Source organism: Nesoenas mayeri, assembly GCF_963082525.1.
Source record: "Nesoenas mayeri genome assembly, chromosome: 1".
NCBI lineage: Eukaryota > Metazoa > Chordata > Aves > Columbiformes > Columbidae > Nesoenas > Nesoenas mayeri.
This window is the reverse complement of record NC_137541.1, coordinates 123,580,395-123,604,812: the sequence shown is the minus strand read 5'-3', so window position 1 is coordinate 123,604,812 and position 24,418 is coordinate 123,580,395. Positions and strand designations below refer to the sequence as shown.

The window sequence follows — 24,418 nt, the reverse complement described above, 5'->3', positions numbered from 1 at the left end:
TGAGCATAGTGGTGTCTCATCTGTTAGGTGGCCTCTTGCCTAGTGCTTTTCTGTGATGTGTGCTGAGGCTTGGCAGGGAGCAGAGCATCCTGGTCACCCCCAAAATGCACTTTCGGTTGTGCGCTGAGGTTGGAGGCTGCCTGCGTAGCCTAGCCTTGCTTTCGTAAAAGGCTGTATCACCCAGCCTGAGCAGAGGGTTCCCAGCTCTGGTGAATAGCCAAGGGCAAGGACAATGCTGTGCTTCCAGTCTAAGTAAACTGTAGCTACCTGGCACCCCTTGAACCTGACAGCAGTGGGCTGTATTGACAGGGTCATGGCCAGTAGATGAAGGAAAGGGATTATTCACCTTGTCACAGCACTTCCTAGGCTGCATATGGAGTGCTGTGTGTGGTTTTGTCCCCACCAGTACAAGAAGGATATGGATTAATTGGTGTGGTCCAGTGGTGAGCCACCGAGATGGTCAGGGGCTGATGCATGTGACTGAGAAAAGCCTGGAGAAGGGGAGGCTGGGCTTAATATATGGACAAACATTTCCACCTGCAGAGCAGGTGGCCCAGAGAGGTTGTGCACGCTCTGTCCTTGGGGGTTTTTGGGACCCAACTGCAGAAAACCCTGAGCTTCCTGGTCTGATCATAGAGGTGGCCCTGCTTGGGGCAGGGGGTTGGACTGGAGACCTCTTGAGCTGCCATCTAACCTAAGTGATTCTGTGAAGGCTCTGGTTCTTCTACAACTGGAGGTACATAGTTACGTCTCTTTCTGTCCGAGGCACAGCCTTAAACCAGAATTTATCTGCAGATTTAAATTCTTAGTTGATGATATATATAAAAAGAAAAATGTACTAATGCTTTCTAAACCAGTTGTTTCACGTTTGATTCTTTAAGAAAGTATTTTGCTGAATTAGTTGGATGAGTCTGTCTCACTGTGAACACCTCCTTGTGGAGTGCTATCACAGTCAAAACTCCATCCCATAACAGCTCCTCCTGGCCAAACCAAACAGACTTAAAGAGGTCCCATCTCTCTCCTAGAAGTTTACCATGCCTCTGACTAGAGAATATGTTAAGTAACTCAGTAAATGAATGTTACAACATAGCTCTTGTTGTCTGAGGTTGAGAAAACATCAGAGTAGAGCAGGCTGGGAAAGTGCTCTGTGATACTAGAGACGTTTTCCACGCTGTACGACTTCAGCAAAGAATATCCATTGAAAAGTGAGGTATCCAGAAAAGAAATGTATGCAAGCATTTGCCTGTCTTTGTTGTTCACTGCAAGCAAGTCTTCGTTTTCATTGTTGTTGCTGCTGTGGATGATTACACTCTGCTCTGGAAATCGTCCCTTGACCTTGTTTACCTGGAGCTTTCGAAGCCCCCAAATGGCCAAGTATTCTGTTGGGAGAGGAGTGGTGCCACAGAAGGAGAGCTTCAAATCCCACACCCTTGTGAAGTTGAGGAGCATCTCCAGCACAGAGGTGTCTGTGAACCAAATGGTCAGGTGGCTCTTGTAGGTAGTTTTTTCCATGGTAGAAGGTAACACTGTTTTGCAATTGCACATCAGGTTTGCCAGGCAGTAATCACAATCACGGATATCCACCGAGCAGCTGCAGTTGCGAATTGTATTTTCCTTGGTGAAAATTAGTGTATGGTTCTTCTGACTTCTCACAAAACTGCCAGTGATGTGTATGCCAAGGAGGCCAGCCAAAATGAGAGCTAGCCAAAAGGGGAAAGCAGAGAAGGCTCTTGGCTCCATTAGTACTAGGGCGCCAAGCTGCCAAATGTCTTCTTTTCCTCAGCGAATTATATCACTTTTCTTCACCTGCTGAGAAAAACAATTTATTTATTATACTGAAGACCACTCAAAGGGTAATATTACTTTGCTTTTCCCTCTCATTATCTGTCTCATCTGTTCAGAACCATATTGCAGTTTTGCAGGTTGCCCTGCTTTAGAGGGGAAGTAAACTGCACTGACTGAGAAAAATGAATTGCAACTCGTGTTTGGGATTTGTCTTTCACTCTTCTTTTGCTCTAAATGGTTTCATCTGCTTATTAGACAGCTTGGACCCACTTCTCTACCCAGGCAGCTCCTCAGCCTGCCCAGTCTGAATGTAAGGGCAGAACTCCTATTACTGTTTTCTGCTTTCCCTTTGTCTGTCTCCCAAATGACTGTGTTCTCCACTCTGACGAGTGAGACAGTCTGGGAAGGGCTAAAGACAGAAGCTGGAAGTGGTTTGTTTCACACCTGAATTGTTTAGTAAGGGTTGCGATAACCTTCCCTTTAAACTGAGCGTGGGATATAGAGGGCAAAAAAGGGAAGGAAGGGACGGAGGGAGGGAGGAAGTACTGCTAGATGCAGCACATGTTGGATGTTAACAGCTTGTTGCTGATAAAACCTGCTTTTGATCCATATGAAGCTACCTCTGCTCCAGCCTCACTCTGTGAGTTTTGGGGAGCAAGGACCATCTCTCACTGTGTCTCCGCATAGTAACTACTGTAGGATAGTTCCTGGCTTTGTTGGTTGCTCTGGCCCTCTTTATTTACCCTGGCAAACAAAGCAGAACTTCCACGCATGCTTATGACAGTGGAGCAAGTTTCCATCCCAGCCATGCTCCACTTCAGATGGTTGGGAGCAGGTTTGCTGAGGACTCTTGGATTCTCAGCTACCAGCCCTTTGGTTTTCAGAGTGGGGTTGGGTCTAACCATGAGCATCTGGGCTCTCCTGACATGTTATTAAATGATGGTACGAGCAGAATGTCATTTCTCAAAACAAATTATAAGATGTTGGAAAGTTTGTCAGATTTTACTGTAATTATTTTGAAGCACCAAGAGACATTAGAGCCAAAGTTTGACCAAAAGCAGCAGGTCTTAGTGAAGGCATCAATAAGGTATGCACTGGACAGAATTTGGTCCTTAGCACGTGAAAAGATTTTTCCAGGTCAAGAATACATGTGTCTAGCACTTCAGAAAACATGGCAATACACCTACAGTTTTGGAGAAACATACCAGATAAACAGGAAAATAATAGTATTTATAATAAATATACAAACTGGTTTTGTCTGTTACTCAGTCTTCCATCATTAGTCAGTGGAATCTTCTGCTATGAAATTCATAATCATTTAACAGACTAAGAAATGTGTCTTTAGGATCACACTAAAGTTCTCTTAGTCATTAGCATTGCCATATACATGGTAGTTTAACAGGTATGTGATTTAGATCTAAATGTTTTAAGTCCAATTCCTGCTGAAAGTTCAAGTGAGAGTGTTCTTTGCCTGATATTAAATATTAGGAAACCCACAAAACTGTGTCTTGACAGAGTAGTTTGTGTCAAACTTTCCACATTTCTCACTTATAGAGGATATAGTCCTCTAGTCTACCTTTTTTCTTCGAAATTCATTCTCCCGTCAGTGAATCTGTAGAAACTGTGATGCTTGGGAAATGACTAGCACTTGGCCATACATAGGAAGAGAAAGAAAAGGGAAAGTTATGTGCATATGGAGGAAGAATCTGCACATAAGAAATGGTGGACTCTGGGCCAGACATTACCACCAGATCCTTTCCAGGAATGAGATCTTTAGCTTGTGATAGACAGTTGCATGAAAACATCAGTCCATTGCTTAACAACTATTGAAAAGTAATTAAATTGTTAAGATGTAATAGGAAAATGATGGAGAAAAAGAGACTGTGGTTTTGAGCTACTGCATAAGTCACTTGTTTGCTGATACTTGCCTGTTGTGTGCAGTTCAGATCCCACTATTTCAGAAAGGAGACCACAGGACTGGAGTTCAGAGAAGAGCAACAAGAGTGATAAGATATGGAAAGGCTTCTCTTTCAGTAAGGTGCAACTGTAGATGAGAAAAGAGATGGTTGAGGCAGGATACGGTGGTGACCTATAACAGCACAAATAACATGGAGATGATGCGTAAAGGTCAATTTTTCCCTGTTCCATGCAAGAACAAAACATCTCAAATAAAACCAGTAGGGTCACAGCTGACTTGTTGATCCTTAGCAAAGGTGGTGCAAAAAGTTTTCACAAATCCAGGGCAGGACTGAATAAGTTCAATGAGGACAAGTCTGCTGCAGTTATCATGCGCACATGCACCACATATCTGGCTACAGAAGGCCCTGTGCTGAAAATAGTTGGAGGCAAAGGAAATTACAGCAGTAAGTATCACATGTTCTTATCCCATTGGACATCTCTCCTATGCACTGTCTTATGGCTGCACATGGAGATGGCTACTGGACTAGAGGGGTCTTTGGTCTGACAGAATATGGCCATTCGTGTACAAGACCCATATAGTGCAAATGTATGCAAACTGACTTGAGTGTGATTTAATTCTGTATGTACTCCCTGAATTCAGTGTGTTGTTTTCTTAAATGGAGGATACAGACATTTTAGTGCTTATATCAAATATCTAATCTGTGTTGTGGGACATACCAGAAATACCAGTCCAACTGTTGGCTAATGTTTAACTTCAAAGGTCAGACTTATCTAAGCTGTAGCTCTTCTGGTGTCATAACCTACTAGATTAATTTGGTCTCCAGTATCTAAGCATCTAATCATGCATCACAATGAAAATCCTATTACTAAACCTGCACACTGTGCTTACTAACAAATGTGATAAATCAGAAATCTGTAATATCACTGCTGTTTTACAACTCCATAAAATTATTTTTATTTATCTGTTTTGGGGGTAATATTTTAAAGAAGAATTCCTAGACAATGGTAACAATATGAGTTTGAACTAGGCAAAAGAGATTTTAATTGAAGACTCGGAACGTCTGCATTTCAAACTCCCACCTTTGTCAACACGGTGATATTGCTTTTCCCACATAACATGTGAGAATTTACTAGTCATAAAACATTATAATAAAATACTTTGATGCATTCTCATTAGTTTTAACTCTTCATTCCTTTTCATTTTTTTTTTTCAGTACTTGAAGAGCGGGGAATCTTTAGTTGTCTACTGTATTGCAGCCAACCAAACCGCAATTTCTTCCAAGGTTAGCTTAGTTGATAGCATTTGGGCTCTGTCCGTCAAAATCCAAACAAAATCCCTAATTTTGGCATTCCAGGAAATGTTATCTCCAGAAATACTTGATATCTTCTTCTGCTCCCTGCAATGCAGAAACATTCCTCTCAATTCAGGTCTTGGTATTTAGTTTCTGTGTGGTTTTGGTGAGTGATCTGCAAGCAGTGAAATATATGCTGCAGGTTGTCCATCAGTGAAGTGTCAAATGCACCTGAAGCTACCAATTATCTATAGAAAAATGTGTATGTTAATCAAATTACTTTGCTGTCTGCACTGATTAAGGCTTGGAAAAAGCTTGTCTTAAATTTTAAGGGGTGAGAGGAGCTGCCTTGCAAGGAAGAAGCAAGTTAAAGTTAACTGCACTAGGTTGTTGACTCTGAGTTGTATCATTTTGAACTATTACTGCTGTCAAGGCACTGTTAGAAAGGAGGGGGGTCACTAGTTCGCAAGAGTTTCTTTTCACTAAAAGCCTAGGAAGGGAGGTCTTTATCTTGTCTTCTCTAGGGGTGGCTCAGAAGAGTCTAAATTTCGGTAAGGAAGATAAAGAATAATGTGAAGCCAAAGTTGCAGACATGGCAGTTGACCGGACTTTGCCAGGGCATAAGGTGGGGGGAAAGGAAAGAGGATCAAGGAAGAGCATGGGTCTGAAAAACTGGGCCAGGGCCTGAATCTATGCAGGATGATGTCTTGTTAGTATGAAGCTAAATGGCTGAGGTGATCTGAGTTTAATCATTGAAAGGACTGAAACGCAAAATTGTTAATGTTTTTTTAGTTTGCTGTGTTGATGTCATGATGAGCTACACAAAGAATAAACCCTTAGTCTCTCAGGAAGTAGTTTTGAAGTTGCAAAAAGTAACTGAGTTATTTTCAAAAATCTTCCTCCTTTGCAGAGGTTCCTTATATTTTGGATTGCTTGTAAAGCAAAGATGCATTCAGCAAGGCTCTTGGAGATGCAGGAAACACCTTTGTTGTAATATCGTCAATAAGCTGAAAGAAAATACGGGGCAATTCTTTTGCCTGTTTTGGGGCTGTGTTCTCCATCATCTCCACATTTACAAATAACAAAGGCATGTCTTTAGAAAACTGGAGAATTTGGTCTATGGGATCCATCTTTCCATCATGCTCTCTCTCTGAGAATTACCCACTCCCCTTAACAGAGGTAATTTACCCATTGATCTCACTAAAATATTTTTACGTATAATCTATGGAAACCCAAGGAATGCATCAGATTTTGGTAAATGTCAAGAATTTATGTACAATTTTCTAGGGAAAATTATGGATATGCCATGTTCCCCTCCCTAATTTTTAAATCAAGCTTAGCTAGATTTATGATATAATCAGTACATATTCAGAGACTAAGCAACAAGTTTTGCAGCCTTCTGCCTTGATTATGGCTAGAAGGCAGCATTTTAGTGATAAAACAACCCAACAGATTCAGTCTATGTCTTACTCTTCTACTATGCTACCAACTTCGGCAAAGGGAGGTTTATCATATCATGATGAGTGTTGTTTCTCCTTAATATTTAAAAAAATCTATAGATATGTAAAGACTTTTCCACCTGACACAATTAATTTTACAGCTTGTTTCCATAAGCCATTCAACATTTCCTTGCTTAACAGCGTAGTGGGTATAGCAGTCTTGTAAAAATAAAAACATAAGCATTTTTCATCTTTTCAGTTTATTCTAGAAGACTGATGAACTTCAGAAATGAGAATTGTACTTCAAATCTGAACTTGGCAAATGATCTGAATGTGTTTCCCTTACAGGTCAGTAAACAAAAACCTGCCTGCTTTTATGCATGTGTTCTGTTGCAGAGAATAATCCTTTTGTCTACAGAAGCTCGAGCTAAGAAGGAGCTGGTCTGCATTTGATTTCCATAAAATTCAATTCAGCTGTTCTAGACAGTCATTCTCGTCCAACCTTACATGTGGTGGTCGTCAGTCTTGGAAAGTGACTGGAGTAATAGAAATGGTGACACATTTTCATACCAGGGGTGATTGGATTTGTTCATTAACCAGTTGCAGTGAGCTGATCGATAAATACATTTTGATTGAAACACACAATGGCTCTGTAGCCTAAGCGTGGTATGTGCTATAGGAGTCCTGTGCTACTGCTGAAGGTTTCATTTAAACTTTTGAGTAAAAGAATCTAGAGCTCTGCCGGGCAACAAGATGACCTCCAGCAGAAGTAATACCACCATGGGTTCACTTGTTTGTCCAATGCAGTAAAGAAGTAATTTGTTCAAAAAGATGGTGATTTATTCTAACAACATGGTTTCTTCATGGTGGTATTACTTCTAACAATAACCTAATCAATCATGTTTCAAATGAGGCATAGGTGGGATATAATAGCAAGCCCTTCACCTAAGTGCACTGATACTTTTTCTAAGTTTGTCTCATACAGTCAGCAAACAATTATGTAGTGTTCTGAAATTATGCACTGTAATTGCAACGTTTCCTTTCATCTGGTCAGTTTTTGTTACAGCTACAACATTCAACAAATCAAGATAAATTGGATAAAATAAATCAAAATAAATTGGATAAAATAAAGCCTGCTTTCTTTCTATCTTTACATAGTCTGTTTTTGGAAATACATTTTGAAGTGGAAAAAACAAGAGGTGAGTAAAATTAGTAGATAAATAGCTGCTGTGTCACACCCCCACACTGCCTTGCCCTCCAGAGTCACAATGTAGTAAGCATTTAATGTTTGAGAATGAAGTAAAAAATTAAATCATTGTATGAGAATGAGCCAGTGCCTTGAATAATAATTAGACTGCATTGCCCCAGAGGTCTTTTCTTCTGCCTGCTTTTTCTCTTAAGCAGTCACCCAGCTTCACTAAGCATTGGTAGAGTATGACTGCCCTATAGGAATTACTTGTGGTTGATCCAGGTCTCCTCGAAACAGCTGACAGTGTTTCCTCAGTATTTACCTGCCAATTACAGCCTGCCAGAAAGATTTTAAATAATGGATTTTGGTGTCTGTGAATTGAAGAGGCACCTTGGTTCAAGTATCAGAAAGCAAAGATTCAGTGCTTACAAAAAGAGTACTGACAGAAACTCCACTGCTGCAAGGGCTTCCTGGGAAATGGGCAAGTGGAAATGGGATGTGTTCAAGATCAAGAGATTCTTAATTGACCTGAAAATGTTAATTATCAAGGTGTCTTTGGTGATTGGTATAATCTTCTTGGTTTTCATCTGTCATTTAAGCTTCCTGAAGTCCAAAGCTACCATCCAGTTTTCATCATAGACTACTTCAGAAAAGTCTTCCTTGACATTGCCAGGAAACTCTTGCATCATCCCCAATTGGAGGACTGTTTGATACAGCCAGGCTTTTTGAGTTGAATACTTGGAGAATAAGGAAGAAAAGGTAGCTCTAAGCACCAAGAGCAGCTCTATAACAACTGAATAAGTCCATAGTAAAGCATGTCTAGGAATACCTGGACACAGTACCTCAACCACAGAGCACAGACTCAGCAGATGCAGGTGGGTGAGGAGGAAACCACAGCAGCTCCTGTTGTGGAACAAGGAGGAAGCTGTGGGCAAAGGAGGCAGCTGTAGAATGAAGGGGGAAAGGTGGTGATAAGAGGCTTGGTGGAGGAGAGACAAGTGCAACCCAGGGATGGGATGAAGGAGTGAAGGAGAAGGAAGAAGTGGGAAGCCTTCCTGAACACATCAGGAAGCTCTTTAATAGAGCAGAATATAGGGAAAGAGTATAAAACTGAGGTCCTGGGGCAAATTTTTTTTGCTAACTTCACAAACATCTCCTAACAGAAAGATGTTCCTGCTCCGGCAGGGGGATTGGACTAGATGATCTTTCGAGGTCCCTTCCAATCCCTAACATTCTGTGAATCTGTGAAACATTTTTCTAGAAGAGCCACCCATTCTGCTTCCGCTTTGGCTCCTGATTTGTGCAGTTTATAGGAAGCCCAATATTTGTTCTCCAGTAATGTGTTGTTCCTTCAGTGCAAAAACCGGAGGAAAACTAGATCCCAGCAGCTGCCTTGGAGTCCGTCCAGCCTACTGTGCTGGCCCGAGGAGGGGGAAGGAAACCACTGCTTTGGACCTGTGATCTCTGTGGTAGGGAGGGGAGAAGAGAAGCTACATTCTCTGCTTACCAGCCAGCAAAAATCATAATGATTTTAGGGAAATTTTGCTTGCTTCCAGTAGCAATAACCTGCTTCTGAAAAAAAAAAAAAAAGGAAAAAGAAAAAAAGAATGATCTAAATCTAGCAAATAATTTATTCATTTTTGTCCTGAGTGGAGGGCCTTTGGAGTGAAAATTGGATTAGACATAGATACCAGCAGAAAATTATTCCAGTTTGCTTGCTTCAGCCGTGCATGGTTTTAGATGTGTATCCTTTCTTCAGCATTGAAATCGCTGTTTTGTAACACATTATCGCAGAAGTTTTCTAGCTCAAGCTTCCATCCCCAATCCTTTCTCTTCATAGGTTTTTGGTAGCTGAAGGAGATTTTCAATGCTTATTCAGTAATAGTGTCATTTCGGGTTTCTGAATTTGCTTTGATCATTCCACCTTTTTTTTTTTTTTTTTTTTCTAATTGCAGATCTGTGTATTAAGAAGACTGCAAAAAAGCAATAAAAAACCTTTGGCTGTTGTGTGAGAATGCTACTGTCTCAAGGAAAGTTAATCCTATTCAATGGAAGTCCCAAGCCTATACAATTAATTTCTTCACAGGGTGCTTTCTTCCATTCTCTATTCAGAAAAAAACCTAATTAAAACCCCTCATTGATCACTTGTGTTAACATGTGCCTATGTGAAAGTGCTGTGTTAAGCAAAGAGGAGCTTAAATCCATATAATCTAGTGTAGCTTGAGTAATGTACACAGGATGAATACCAAACCCACCCATTTTAGATCAAAATAACATGAAAGGCTGGACAAAACCAAAAGCATTCAGCAGTAGAACTGCAAGACTTCCTCTGTCTTTTCCTGTATGCATGCAGGTATGGGAGGAACGTGTACAAAAATATGATGCATTTCACAGCAAGGGTGGCAATGAGGATGTGGGGGTCAATGGGCTTATATCACTGCAGCCAATGCGTCACTCGCCAGCTGCCCAGAAACCACAAAAGGGAGGCAAGAGTGAGAGGAGCACAGACAAAACTCCCATTACTCTAAGGAGCAAAGCATGCCCCAGATTTGCCTTCATCTGTGTACACTCTCTGTGATACTTCATACCAGTCTAACCTGTAAAATTCTAGTTGAAAAAGGGATTTTTAAAGAATGCAGAGGGTGGCTGTGTTTGCGTCATGACTAACTGGAGGTTTTTGAAGTGCAATTTCTTCGGCCTTTGAAAGAGTAAATGGAATTTTTTGTCATTGTGGTTGGTTGGTTGTTTTTTTGTTTGTTTGTGGGTTTTTTATTGTTAGTTTTGTTTTTTGTTCAAAGATAATGCTAACAATTTGTTTGAAAGCCTGTCGGATCTTCTGGAAAAAAGAAAAAAACTTTTATTGTTAAATCATAGCTGAAAAAAATAAGATCTGTGGTCTGCAGAGAAACAGCAAGTTTAGCTTTTAACATCTACTGAACTAAGCAGATGTTGAGGTATGAGTTTACAGGAAAATGTAAAGAGTTATGTTAAATCTGAGGAGTCATTCTCTTCATAAGTCTAGTCTGAGTCTTCACTGCAGCATAGATGCATTATCTGACCAGAAGGCCCTAGGGAGTCTCAGGCCTTGAAGGAAACAGATGGCTGGATTTGACCTTTTTACTCTGTGGGAGTTTGAGGAGTTCCCTAAGTGGACTGATGGCAGGGAGACCGGTATTTTGTTTTCCATGCCTTTGTTTAAACAATTACTATATTAATTTAGTTACTCCACAGATAAATGTAGGAAAATAGCTCAATGATAAAAGCTGATATTCGGCAGACTCCCAGGCTGCAGCACGATCCATACTTATTGTCAATAAGTTGAAAATTGTATTTACATTTGCTTGAGCAGCGAAAGCCAGGGCTGCACTGGCTCAGCAGCCAGTGAAGTAGCAGTGGTGCCATCAAGTGTAGCGAGACGAATTCCTTCCCAGCAATGGTAAAAATGTAAGATAAAATAGGCAACTTGAACAACACATGGACCATTGAAAATGTTAATGTCTGGGTATTTTGGTATTCAGGTGTACATGGGCTCCGAGACAGACAATTCATCTAAAATCACCTCTGCAAAATCAGGTTCTCGCAATGAAAAGAAAGAGTTTTTCTGTTAAAGGCCACTTGGGAGGGGTACAAGATGTCACTCCTCTGAAAGAGCAAAGAAAGTTGTTTCTCATGGATCCTCACTGGAACTCGGAATGCAGGTGTCATCAGGCCCGTCTGTCCCATACAGAGCTTCTGTCCATACTGGAAGCAAATGTTACAGCGGGGAAGGTTGTGACACGCTCTCTACAACTACCTGAAAGGAGGTTGTAGCATGGAGGGTGTTGGTCTCTTCTTCCAAGTAGCAAGTGATAGGACAAGAGGAAATGGCCTCAAGTTGTGCCAGGGGAGGTTCAGATTGGATATTAGGAAAAAATTCTTCACAGAAAGGGTTGTCAGGCACTGGAACAGGTTGCCCAGGGAAGTGGTGGAGTCTCCATCCCTGGAGGTGTTTAAAAGACGCGTAGATGAGGTTCTTAGGGACATGGTTTAGTGCTAGAGTTAGGTTATGGTTGGACTTGACGATCTTAAGGGTCTCTTCCAACCAAAATGATTCTATGATTCTATGTCACTGCAGGGAGGCAGATAATAGGAGAGGACCCAAGGGAAAGGAGGAAGTCTTGTCCTTCCAAAGAACTAGGAGTGATGATACCTCCCTTTTTCCCTTGGATGTCACCATCAGCAGGTCACAGCCTGATTAATTCCAGCCCTGATAATAGAAAGGATGCATATGTAAGGTCTTCATTTTCATGCCTTGCTTCACACACACGGTCTGCACTTTTCCAAATAAAGAGCAGGGGACTAAGATGAGTGACAGGATTTGCATTGCCAGGACAGACATGGAGCTATTCTAACTATTCCAGCACAGTACGTGCTGTCCAGGAAGGCTGATACACACTGATCTGACACATTGATCTGGGTATTCACCTTTGAATTGCACCAGGATAAGCATTTACTTCAAAGAAAAGTGAGAAGAAAGTGGTACAAAACTTTACCATCTCGGGAGGAGAGCACTGCTCTGTGCAGCTTTACAAAGCAGCAGCAGATAAAACATACCTTACCTGCTCGAGCACCATAGGCAGGATTTGTAATTACACCTGTTTAACCGGGTTGAAATCAGTGGTATAAATCTGATCTAATGAAACCGAAAATCAGAATTTTATTTCTAGTAGTGCCATTATGGCAATGTGTTTCCACCCTGCTTGCTTTTACACTGAACAGTTTTCTGTTCAGTGGTTATGAAGTGCTTTAAGAGTCTCAGAGGGAAGGCATTATAGAAGAATAAGTTTCTTCCTGTTGCTATCTAACCAGGCAGCTATTCCAGTCTGTTGACTGATATTTCTCTGCAGTGCTTTCTGCAGCTTTCAAATAATGGAAGCATTAGTGGCTTGAACTCTGGTCCTGATGCTTATGAGAGAGGCCTGTACTGAAAAGGTGTCAGGAATAAAAAATTGCACCCTAGCTTTGCATTAAGGAGATACCCCAGAGTACACAGTTATATGTTACACTGTGAAAACATCTTCTACTCCAAATCATAGATCAGTACTTTTCAATAACTTCCTCTTTCGCTTCTTGAACAATCTAGCCTTTTGCCTTCCAGTAGGCTATTTTTATTTATTTTTGTGAAAAAGTAGGCTTAGCAAATACAATTTCCTTCAGTACTGGCACTGACTCTGAATGTGCTAAATGCAGGTAAGCTACATTGTTAGGGGGTTGTGCTTCCTGTGATATAAGGTCTGAGTATTCAAAAAAAAGTGTATATACATGCATAGAGCATGCATTTGTATGCTCACAAACGCACAACATTTTCTTAAAATAAGTACTTTTGTAACTGTAAGGTAGGCACAATCAAATCCCTGTTTATTTATCTGTCCCCAGAAAGGGACACCTTCTGGGAAATCAGGTGTGCTGAGGATGGGTGATCAGCACCGTCTGAAAACCAGAGTTATCCTTGATGGCTCAGGTTGAACACTGAGATACTAAAATTAATTTTAAGTCCACTTTTAAAAATTATCTGGTTTTTACATCAAACCAGCTACTCCCTGGAGCAAGGGTACTTGCACTGTGTGAACTTTAGAGAAGAAAACTTGCCTGCAACTTGTTGTTGTTATTATTTCCAAATGCCCTTTCTAACCTGACCTGAACAAAAGTTCAAGTTAAGCATTACATGAAATTAAAGATTTGCCAAGCCCAAAACATAATGCTTACTTCACAAATGAAAATGGTATAAAAAGCGTACTTTAACACTTCCTTTTCTGTTGTTCAAATCCTAGATTAAGAAAAAAAAAAAAAAGATGTGAAAGGAGAAAGCTGCGTGACGGAAAGCTGTTATGAAATGTTAATGGCCACTGAGCAGCTGGAGACAGAAACTCTGGAGTGGGACCCCCTGGTGCTGGGCGTCTCGGGTCCTGTTCGCTCTCCCGGATAGATGCTGACATTGCCATTAAGACTCCAGAGGCATTTAGTGATGGTGTAGGTACTTTGTTTTATCCTTGCTGTATTACTGGCCAGATTTACGCGTTGAGTGACAGAGAGAAACACAGTTCTAAAGCACAGGTAAACTAAATGGCAGAATAAAACACAGGTCTTAGCTGTCCTTTTCCCAAGCCTCTTCTTCCAGTGCTCTTCTCAAGGCAGTTTTAACAGAATAAAATGACCCAACTCCTGTCAGCTGGATTAATTCCCACCAACACTTCTGTCACCTTTAAAAATTTGCCTGAAGAAGTGCCTGAAAGATGTAGTAAAATCTTTCCTTTGTTGTTTGTGGTTATTATTCGTAGAGCTATTAATTATTACCAAAGACATACAGGTACAGTGTATAAACAATTGCAACATACGAAAGAGAAACTCTGTAGAATCTGTTATTTCACCATGCTTACAAAACAACAAATCTGAAACAAAATACCTGCCAGGAAGAAAGAGTTACTGACAAAAAAATAACTATGCTGGAAGAGAAACGGCCTCATTTATAAAAATACAAGCTATTAAACGTTCCTTTGTTATTTACACCCCCTTTCTGAGCCAAAACAGAGAGAGCGACTTACTCTTTCACCGGGTGCCAGCAGATGGGTTCGTCACCACCCGGCTTCCCGCTTGGCCGCACTTGCCGAGGCAGGGATGCTGGGCTGTGGCTGGGAGTGGGGTCAGCCCACAGGGCAGCTGGCACTGCCTCCTCTCCCACTCACTGCTGCTCTTTTTATGTTTTCAAAGAGCTGACAACCTGTGCTGTTCCCCTGACAAGCAGGAGAGCAGTCCAAGGTCTACCCCTGTCATTAACACCACCACAGCAGGATCTCTACCTGTCTTTATTTCCTCTGCTCCCGTGCCATCGTACATGAAGGGATCACCTGGAAATGCTTACAGGTGGCCAACGCCCTCCCCAGGAGCATTAATTCTGGGAGGGGAGCTGGGGTGTAGCCGAGTGGTGGCAGCTGGTGGCCAATGTTTGCAAGGGGGTGTCCAGCCTGCTGCACAGAGAGGGAGGTGGGACCTTGGGCATGCTGTGCTCCACTCCTTGCTCTCCATTTGGGGAGCCCCGTGACTGTCCCCATGGGACAGATTCTGCTCTGCCCGCTCTCTGGGGGCTTTGTGTGTAGGTTTAAAACAGAAAAAACCCAGGTGCTGTTTGAAGCCTGTTCACCCAACTGGAAGGAGTAACTGGAAATTTTCAACTCACAGCTTAGCAGAGGTGCAACATAGCTCTAAACGCTATGCATGCTTCTTCATGATCCAGCATGGAAAATGATATCTTTGTGGCATGTTTCATGATGTTATTACCACAAGAGAGTACCTACTGAAAGCTGAAATCTCTACAGCTAGACTGGCCAGCAGGTTTATTTATAAGGAGAGGCCAGTCATAAGTAACTTCACAAAGAAATGCAGTAGGAACGTCTCAAAAAAGCCACGAGGCAATGTACTGCAGGGCAAAGGTACTGTGGCAGGGCACCTGCAGGGAACAAAGAGTAAGAATTTCCGTGATTCAAATGAAAAGATATTTGCTGCTTTTTCAAAAACAACGCCTGGCCTTTACATGAACAAGAGCCCTCTGGGAACTGCTGGTGCTGTCATCTCAGTAAGGGCATTTGGCCAAAGCCAGGAGTGATAGCATCATTTAGGCCCAATTCAGAGAAGTGTTTGGGCATTTTGTCGTCACTGAAACCAATGGAAGTTAGACACTAAAATGCTGTTCTGATTAAAGCCCTACCTACTAATTTATGAGATGTATTGCATATGCAAATGTAAAGGAAAAATTCCAACTTGATTATGCTATAGATATTTCAGGCAAGTTGTCTGATTTGTGGATTTGTGAATTTGGGATTTGTGCCTGTACTTTTTCTTTCCTGGGAGACCTGGTGCATGAGAATCTCCAGTTCTCTCTCATCCTTATTCAGAATTGAAGGAGCACTGTTTTGCTCTCTGCCCATCAGAACTCCATTCAGACCCCTGAACTCACAACATGCCCGTTCAGGTCCTGAAGGAGACGTGCTCTGGGGAGCCTTGTTTTGTAATAAATGCATGAATTGGGCATTAGGTAAATACGAGGAGCACACAGGAATTGTTGATGTTACACAATGATACACTTTGCCTTACTTATATCACACATAAGGTACATAAGTTGCCATTATCTACATAAGGTAGTGGCAAATTTGACTTAATATATACTTATCAGAAAGTCTGCTGTATTTCAGGATAAACTCCACTTTAAACCCATTTTGTCCCTCTTGGATGCATCTAATAGGGGAATACCTTTGTTCTACCTTGCTCCATACCATCCTTAGCTTTGTGTTTTCCTTTAGGGCTAACACAAAGTGCCTTTATTTCTGGTAATTTTAGTCTTCCTTTCGGTCACCTGGGTGCTCCCAAGTAACTTAAGAAAGTATCTGTCTGGCAGCCAGCTCAATAGCCCAGCTATGGAAACTGAGTAAACCTGAGTTTTACGCCTGTACGTACCTCCAACCCAAGGATATGTTACCCACGGCTTTGGAGGAGCTCTGAATGAATGTCCTCAAAAGACAGCATTATTTGCCCTTGTCATTCAACAACACAAAACATCAGAAAAAGGTAAAACCAATAAAGAATCTTCCCTTAATCAAGTTGTAATCCTTTCTTGAAAGATACAATCATCTGGTACAAGTAATACAGAAGAAAATGATAGGTTGTTAAGGCTGGCTCATCCTTCCTTTTTGCAGGGCTGAGCTGTCCCTGGGGCAAATGGAGAGACAGTTTGAAGCTGAGTTTCTGCCAGCTTCTTGCTCTTCCACCTTGGCACCCCACACTGCTTGCTTGTGTTTCTACAGCAATTTTGTGTCACAAGGAAATGAAGGTCCTTCCATTGATGTGTCTCACTGTGAAAATATAAGATGCTGTCAATTGCAAAACATGATTAATTAAAGGTTATTAGATTTTCCTCATGCTTATTTTTTGTTGCTTTCAAATACACCAAAAAATGCACATGCCATTTGTGCTGTGAAATACAGTATTAATTTATTTTTTCTACTCCAGTGACTTCTAAAGAAGTTTTGCATTGCTATGCCCAAGAGCTTGATTTTCAAGAAAAGCAGGATGAGGCCCACAGTCTTACAAGTTTTTTCATCTTGCTGCTGAAAATTTGTAGACAATGTGTTTATTAGGCATCACTTGCACAGAGTTCCATGTTGCAACTTCATATTATAGATAGGATCAATAGGAAGCTCTGGTCAGGACTCATTTGTCTCTCACACACTTGTGTCTGCATACATGATATTTGACATTATGAAAAATTTTGCTCACCTTTCTCACATGCAGCCATGCAGGCGGTTAGGTACAGAACCAGCTTTTGCATCCCCAGCTCTTCAGCCATTACTGCTCAGGGGCCTACTGTCAGGTACGTGGTTACATACAATCCCAGAGTCGCTCAGCTGAAAGGGCCTTTAGGAGGTCAATGGTCCAACCTTTTGCCCAGAGCAGGGCCCAACCTCTCTGACATCAGACCAGGGTCCTCAGGACTTTCTCCAGTTAGATCTTGACAACCTCCAAGGATGAAGCCTGCACAACCCCTCTGGGGAGCCTGTTCCAGTGTTTGAGAATTTTTTTCCCTTATATCAAGTTGGATCCTCCTGTATTTCCCACTGTCTATTGTTCTCCCATTGTGTACCTCAGTAACAAACGTAGCTCTGTCTTTTCTATAACTTCCCAATAGACACGAGGAGGTGGCTGTTAGGTCCCTCCCAGCCTTCTTTTCTCGAGGCTGAACAAGGGATGCTGCTGGCCCATGTGCTGCTGAGGCAGGCTGCTGGCCCGTGCTCCACTTGCTGTCAGCCCAGACCCCCAGGACCTTTTCTGCAGAGCTGTCCCCAACCAGTCAATCCCCATCCCTTGCCATTGCGAGGGGCTGTTCTTCCCAGGTGTAGGATTTGATAACTGTCCTGGTTACATTTCTTGAGGTTCCGGTTGGCCTTTCCCGCAGCCTCCGGAGGTCCCTCTGAGTGACAGCCCTGCCCTTAAGCATCTTGACTCATCCCTCCCAGTTTGGTTTGTTTGCTACTAAACTATTCATTCCAGCCTTTCAGCTCAGCAGAGTGCTTGTTTGCATCAGGTTGCTATATAGCTTCAGCTCTGGGAATGTTGATTGTCAAACCCGGATGAGACAATGAAACAAATTGCTGGTAGCTTCAGGTCTGTGCTAAAAATACTGAGAATTTCTAGAAAGTGAGATTTCAGTACACTGGGGGAGGCAGCTTTCCAGGCCTGTAGTTCCCTTCAGGAGACACGTTATACAAGCTGCTTATCTAGGAAGGGCAGAGGAAGGTGGAGAGATGGTGTCTGCAGGCCTGCGAAGTGCACGGCTGCCGTCTTGTGGCACCCTGCTCAGCCCTGGGCTGCTGCAGCCCAGAAGCGGGGCTTCCAACGCCTATTAGTACTTGTTATTAACATCTGAATTGGAGTAACATCTGAGCCCAGCTAACATCATACTGCTATTTAAACAAGCTCCTGTAGATACCGAGAGGAGGCCCTTGGCCTGAAGGGTCTGGAGAGAAACAGGGAACCAGGAGCAGAGCTCCTGATGTGACACACACAGGAGGAAAGTCTTGCTATTCCAAGTAAGTCTGTGAACTATGTAAAAACTAAAACAAAACAAAACAAAACAAAAACCAACCCCAAACCTGTTGAAGAGTTAATTCCCAGAGGAATGAGGTCCAGTTTCAGTTGTACCTTCCTGCTCCAGAGAGCCTGTCTACATTTGCTGTGTTCCAGCAATGTAGACATCTTAGGTGACTCTCCTGGACACATTAAAATTAATCACAGAAACACAGAAAGGCAGAGCCTGAAGAGACCAGAAAACCTTGTGTACTCCATTTCCCAGGCTGCAAAGCAGCTTCAGGTCATCGTTTTAAAATCTCCACTTAAAGAGATTTCAAAGCCTTCCTGTTTAACTTCCTTCAGTATTTAATCAAGCTTAGCATTAGAAAGTTTTCCTAAGTATATAACCTGCAAATAGTTTCTTTTTCCCCTAACTCTTGATGGACCACATATTTAAAAAATAAATTTAAAAATGGTCATTCTGAATCTTCCCTCTTCTAGAATAAACAGCTCTGTTACCTTGTGCTCCTAAGCTGAGTTTCTAGACGTGACTTTGCCAAGATGATGGCTGAAAGCCACCCCAACATCTAGCCTTCCTTAAGCCTGTGCCCTCTGACACCCTGCATCTAGTAGGTCACTGCAGCAGGACCATGCCCTCTTTTCCACCTGTGGGTAGCTCTCTGCTAAGCCAAGAGGCTACCATAAGCAACCACCAGCCTCTGTAGTACCATAGCCTATTAGACAACAATTGATAAGTTACTTCCCTGAGGACCAGGTTCTGCACTATGCCAGGCACTCCCGTCCCTGTCATTTCAGCTCATACAAGACTGCAGGGTCAGGCTCTAGATGTCTACTTGATTCAGAGCCAGGCTGAGGAATAGATATCAGCCTTGCCTGGGTTTAACTCTGTTTTACACACTTGTAAGTGAGCTGAATGGCTTTTGTCTAGCAGTGTTCCTGCTTATGTGTGCCCAGCGTCTCTCAGTATGTTATCATGGGGAATGGTATCGTGTTCCCGTCTGTGTGCAAAGTGGACTGCTGCAAAGGCACTTGCATAAGATCACTGATATATTTTCCTATTTGTCTTTGAAGGGAAAGAAATACACCTGTTAGGTGTTCTGTGCATGTGCATGTGTGTACATATATACATTTGTATGTAGCTTCTTGAATCAGAATTATTCTGAGTTTCAACATTCCTCCAGGGAGAATGTGAAGGCTTGGGTTTGGGGTACTTTTTCCCCTTGTCCTCTGCATTCTTCTGTAAACGTGAAGACAAATCCTATAATGCATCAGAAAAGCTATAGCCTTAGGTCAATAAAAATAAACAGCAAGAGACTGAGTAGCAGAGAGGTTTTATGGAACAGAGCATACATCTCACAGTATGAAATAGTATAATTTCCCATATTATGACATAGAGTAATAATAAACACATTATGTATGTACGTATTACAGCAGTATTAGAACCATGTGAATTGAATGATGACTTGGCGTGATAAATTCATGCTTGCTTCTGAGTTGACTAGGGCTGCCCATTAGGGTTGGTAGTCACTGTTCAGTTTCTTCCATAAAGTGAACTGGATGTATTGTCCTGTTGTCAAAGGATAAACATTCCTAAACAAACACCAAACCCCCACTTTGGATAAGCATTTCTAAGCAAATGGCAAAACCCCACTTTCACACTTGGCAACAAGCAGTGCTCATGTGAACCCATGGGCCAAGGACTGCGTATACATAAGCGAGATCGTGTCTCCTGCTAAGGCTTGATAAACCTGGTGAAAAACAAGGAAAGAAGCTAACTGCACTGAGAGCCAGATTCTATCAGAGGACTTTACCTTGGTTTCTTCTTAGAAGGAGGTCAAAACAATGTGCTTAACTTGAAATGTGTAGCCCACCTAACATAATGCTATTTCTCAAGCACAGCCTGCTTGCTCCTACTGCTCTATGTACAGTACTAGCAATTTTACTGCACACTAAGGTCTTGACAAAAATCAATCTACTCCTGTTAAAAACCATGCGCATTGAGGACCTTATGCTGGCTTCACCCAATTCAGCAGGTGATTCTGAGGAGTTTAATTCTGCAGGGCCCTTAATTGTGTTTTCTCATTGCACGTCATAGACAAAAATGTATTATTTTAATGTTGTTTGAAATAGCTGAGCAGGATGGGCCTTGCCCATGACAAACAGACATTATTCTGCTGGCACTAACATGGGGTATCTAGGTCTGGGCTTACACAAAATTACTGCAATATTGATTTAGGAGCTGTAAGTCAGGGCTTTCTTGTTGGCTTGAAGCTGGTCACACCCGCCACTCCCCAGAGGAGCTCTGCTGTCAGTTATGGCTGTAGTTTTTGTTGTGGAGACAGTCATCTGCTAACAGCTGGACTCAAACCTCTGCCTGATTTAATGTATGGCACCATTTGGGTTCGTGGTGGTTACACCTAGATTTCAGCTGATATGTGACTCTACTGATTTTGGCTTTATGCACATCACTGCACCAGGGCAGCTGGGTGCAGTTTCCCAACAAACCTCAGCTCTCCCCATCTCCCAACGAATGCAGCAGCTCCGTTTCTCCATGTCCTTTGACAGCAAGAAGCTCCCATGTGCCATCTGGAGTCACTGGTCTCTGAGGGGAGGAGGACGACTGGGCCCCTGTGTTCCTCAGGGAGATGCAGCCTGTAGCAGGGTCATGAAACTGAGCCAGTGTGCAGTGGAGGTGCAGGCTGAATTTCCCATCCCATCAATCTTCCCTTGCTATTTCTCTACTTCTAGTGCACCAACTGCCTTCTTGGCTAGTCTCTGAGTTGATTCTACAATGATAAATATAGCTAATTACAAGCAACATGCAGTAATCAACAACTTGTTTGATCTTTAGGGAAGAAAATCACCAGCTTCCCTTGACAGTCCAAAAGCACCAGAGGCGCAGGAGAAGCTCGGGTGTTGCAGACTGTGTACACAAACACAGGCACGTCGCAGGAAGAGCCAGAGGCCACGAATGCATTGCAAAGAGCAAGTTTTATTTTAGTTACCTCTCTACTGGGGGATCTCCGAAGCCACACCTGAGCTCCCAGGCAGAGGTGACACCAGCGGGGACACCGGCGCTGGTAAGTTCAGCCCTGCTGGAAGATCACTGGGCCTGCTGAGCTCGCCTGCATTTCAAGGCTTCAGGCAGGCGCAGCCTCCCGCTCTTTCTCACAATAAAGCAGGAGTCTCAGACATAGTGACGAGGTACCTAGAGTTTCTCACAGGCCTATGTTATCTAACACAGAGGTTCTACTCATCAAGCACACAAGGTCAGTAAAACAATTAGTGTGATGTATGTGCTTTCTCTACAGACAGCTGCAAGTCACTTGAGCGTATTTACATTTAACCAACCTCCTCACCAATCTTGTGCTACATTCCCATACACAGACACATCTCTGTGGTCCTCCTCAGGCAGCAGAGAGGTTGCCCTGCTGCTGTGCCAAGCATGAGGTGGAAGAGAGAAGGGCAGAGGATGGAAACCATACTGCCAAATTTCAATTGGCAGCTGACTTTTGTTTGGCTGGCTCAGGGTGATGGCAGCTGGAGCTTGTACCTGCCTGCAAAATGCTGCCTAGACATAGAATCATAGAATCACAGAATCACAGAATGTTAGGGATTGGAAGGGACCTCAACAGATCATCTAGTCCAATCTCCCCACTGGAGCAGGAACACCCAGATGAGGTTGCACAGGAATGTGTCCAGGTGGGTTTTGAATGTCTCCAGAGTAGGAGACTCCACAACCTCCCTGGGCAGCCTGTTCCAGTGCTCTGTCACCCTCACTGAGAAGAATACTTGTGGTTTGAAAAACCTGCTGAATTGAGGTGGCAGACATTGCAAAGATCTAGGCAGCAAATTATGGAATTAGCGTCAATACAGGGATTTCCAGTGCTGTAGGAGGGATTTATCTTTTATGTAAGCAAAACACAGATGTGAGAGCAAAGCTGAGGGGGAAAGCAATCAAAAATTATGGTTCGCGAAAAGCCCTGGCCAGGCTGCTGCGGCCTGGGTTCACTTGCGCTGCTGCCTGCCGGCATTCAGGGATAGGGGGCAACAGCAGCTAAAAATACTCCGTCCTGGATTCGTCGACCTTTCCAATACCGCGGCGCCGCGTGGGCAGCAAAACCAACCCGCGCCGACACGCGTGTCCGTGCGTGTGACACGGGCGGTGAAGTGGCGGCTGGGAGCCACCGGGGGGCGGTGGTGCCCCTCCCGCCGCCGGCGGCCCCGGGAGCGCGGCCGGCGCCGCAGCGCCTGCCCGTGCCGCCAGGGGGCGCCCGCAGCCTGGCTGGCTGGGCAGTGCGAGGCAGGAGCGGGCAGGCAGAGAAGCGCGCTCCTGCCTGCGCGCTGCCCGCCCGGCCCCGCGGCGAGAGAGCGCCGCCTGGCGGCCTGGAGGGGGCCGAGAGCGGGGTCCTCCCCAACCCTACCCCGGGCGCTGCAGCAGGGGTGGGACGGAGGTGGCGTTGCGGTACCGGCCTGCATCCTCCTGCCCCCGCAGCGTTTTCTGTCACAAACCCGACATTCCTGGCCGAAATGAAAGGTCAGGTCCCTGGCTGGTATTGATCAGGTTATATTGTAGATTTAATCTCTCCCAATTAATGAGCAATTTGAGGCAGTGAACCGTGGGCAGTAGTGTCGCTGAATCATTTGCAATGCAGAAACTTTTGCTCACACCTCAGGCTGTGGAGGACATGAATTCGTGGCATGGCCATCATGTACCACGCCAGCTGAAGCAGCTCCCAAGCAGGAGGAAGACCCCCCTGCAGCACACAGCCAGCATAGCTGAGCCCCTCCAGCTCGGGCCCCCTGGCCAGGAGGGGACACAGATGGCTGGGGAGAAACCAGAGATGGCTTAGGGTTTTCTTTGCTCTGGCTGGGATTTCCCTCCAGCCCTCACTGCTGTCCCCAGGTGGCTTTGATTCTCTGCCGCAGGCAGTTCTGGGGCACTGCTCTTTGTCATCACAAACTGTGAGGCTCGTGTCGCAATGAGAATGCCTGTCTCAGTGAGAACGGGTGCTCATGGACTCGAGGTGACTGCTGGCTTTCTTCGGGGCAGACCCTCTCTGGAGCCTCCCTGGAGATGGGGGAGCAAGACATGGTCATGAAGGGGACAGGACATGGGCACCAGGGGAAGCTTCAGGCTGCTGGTGCCTGTGGCTGTTCCAGCTTTGGCAGGGTCACCTTGCCTGGGATTAGATGTGCCTGTTTGTAGCTAAATGCTGCAAGGGGTTCCTGAGCAGTGCCCCTCTCCAGGTGCCTGCTACTGTTCCTGCTACTGAGGGCAGAGCATCTGGTGGGACCTTGGTACCCTGAGTGACTCCCTGCTTCAAATCGCCCATGTCAGCATCATGTGTGCTGTTAGGCTGCACTGCTGATCGTGTATCTTTTCCTTCCTTCTTCTCACCTTTTTATTTCCAAAGAAGAGGGAGGTTTATGAAGCTGGGGAGAACTTACATATTAGGCCTGGGCAAGGGTAAATTTGTGTGGGGGAGACAGAGAATCCTGTTACCTGTCTCCCTGCCCGAGTCTTTGGAATTACTCTTCTAAGAGCCTGATTCAGGGAAGATGCTGGCTTGGTTTGTATGCTTGAAAGTAACAGGAAATGAAACTAAAGGCAGTATTTGTATTAAAGATGAAATGCAAGGATCTTATGGCTTGGTCAGGAAAACAAAGCAGAATGTACTTAAGACTCAGTGGTTTCAGTGGGAGTTAAAAAGTCGGCTTAAGCAAGAGTGAGACATTCCTGCCTATGTTTTGACCATATGCTCATGGGAAAATTCATTGCTCCTCAGAGGCAGTGATGCTAGTAGAAAGCAAATAGTTTTCACTGCCATTGAAATCCTTTACAAAAATACCTGATAAAAAACAGAAACAGGCTTAAGGTCCAAAACCATGTCACTCTTACCTTACAGACTTACCTGCCATATTTTTAAGGCCATCTCTGCACATCCTCTCTCAGTTTTCCTAAAGTGCACCTAGTTCACCTCTAGACTAATAAATCTCATTACTGATGCTCTGAGTTTCCTTTTATTACAGTTCTGTGTTTGAAGTGGAACACTGGAAACAATAGTATCTTTACTGATGATCGGTGTCAAATCATTTGTAAATGTTGATGCAGTACACTTGCACCAAGTATCATGCAGGATTTCGATAATATATCCTTCCCTTTGTGACACATC

At 43.6% G+C, this 24,418-nt stretch overlaps 1 protein-coding gene across 1 annotated transcript; it reads right to left on the bottom strand.

The window, feature by feature from the left end:
• Nucleotides 1–1,065: 1,065 nt before the first annotated feature.
• Nucleotides 1,066–1,740, bottom strand: EPCIP (exosomal polycystin 1 interacting protein; the record flags this gene model as incomplete). Its single annotated transcript, XM_080362507.1, has 1 exon — nt 1,066–1,740. The coding sequence occupies one exon, from the start codon at nt 1,738–1,740 to the stop codon at nt 1,066–1,068; it is 675 nt and encodes a 224-aa protein (XP_080218633.1).
• Between the last annotated feature and the right edge of the window lie 22,678 nt (nt 1,741–24,418).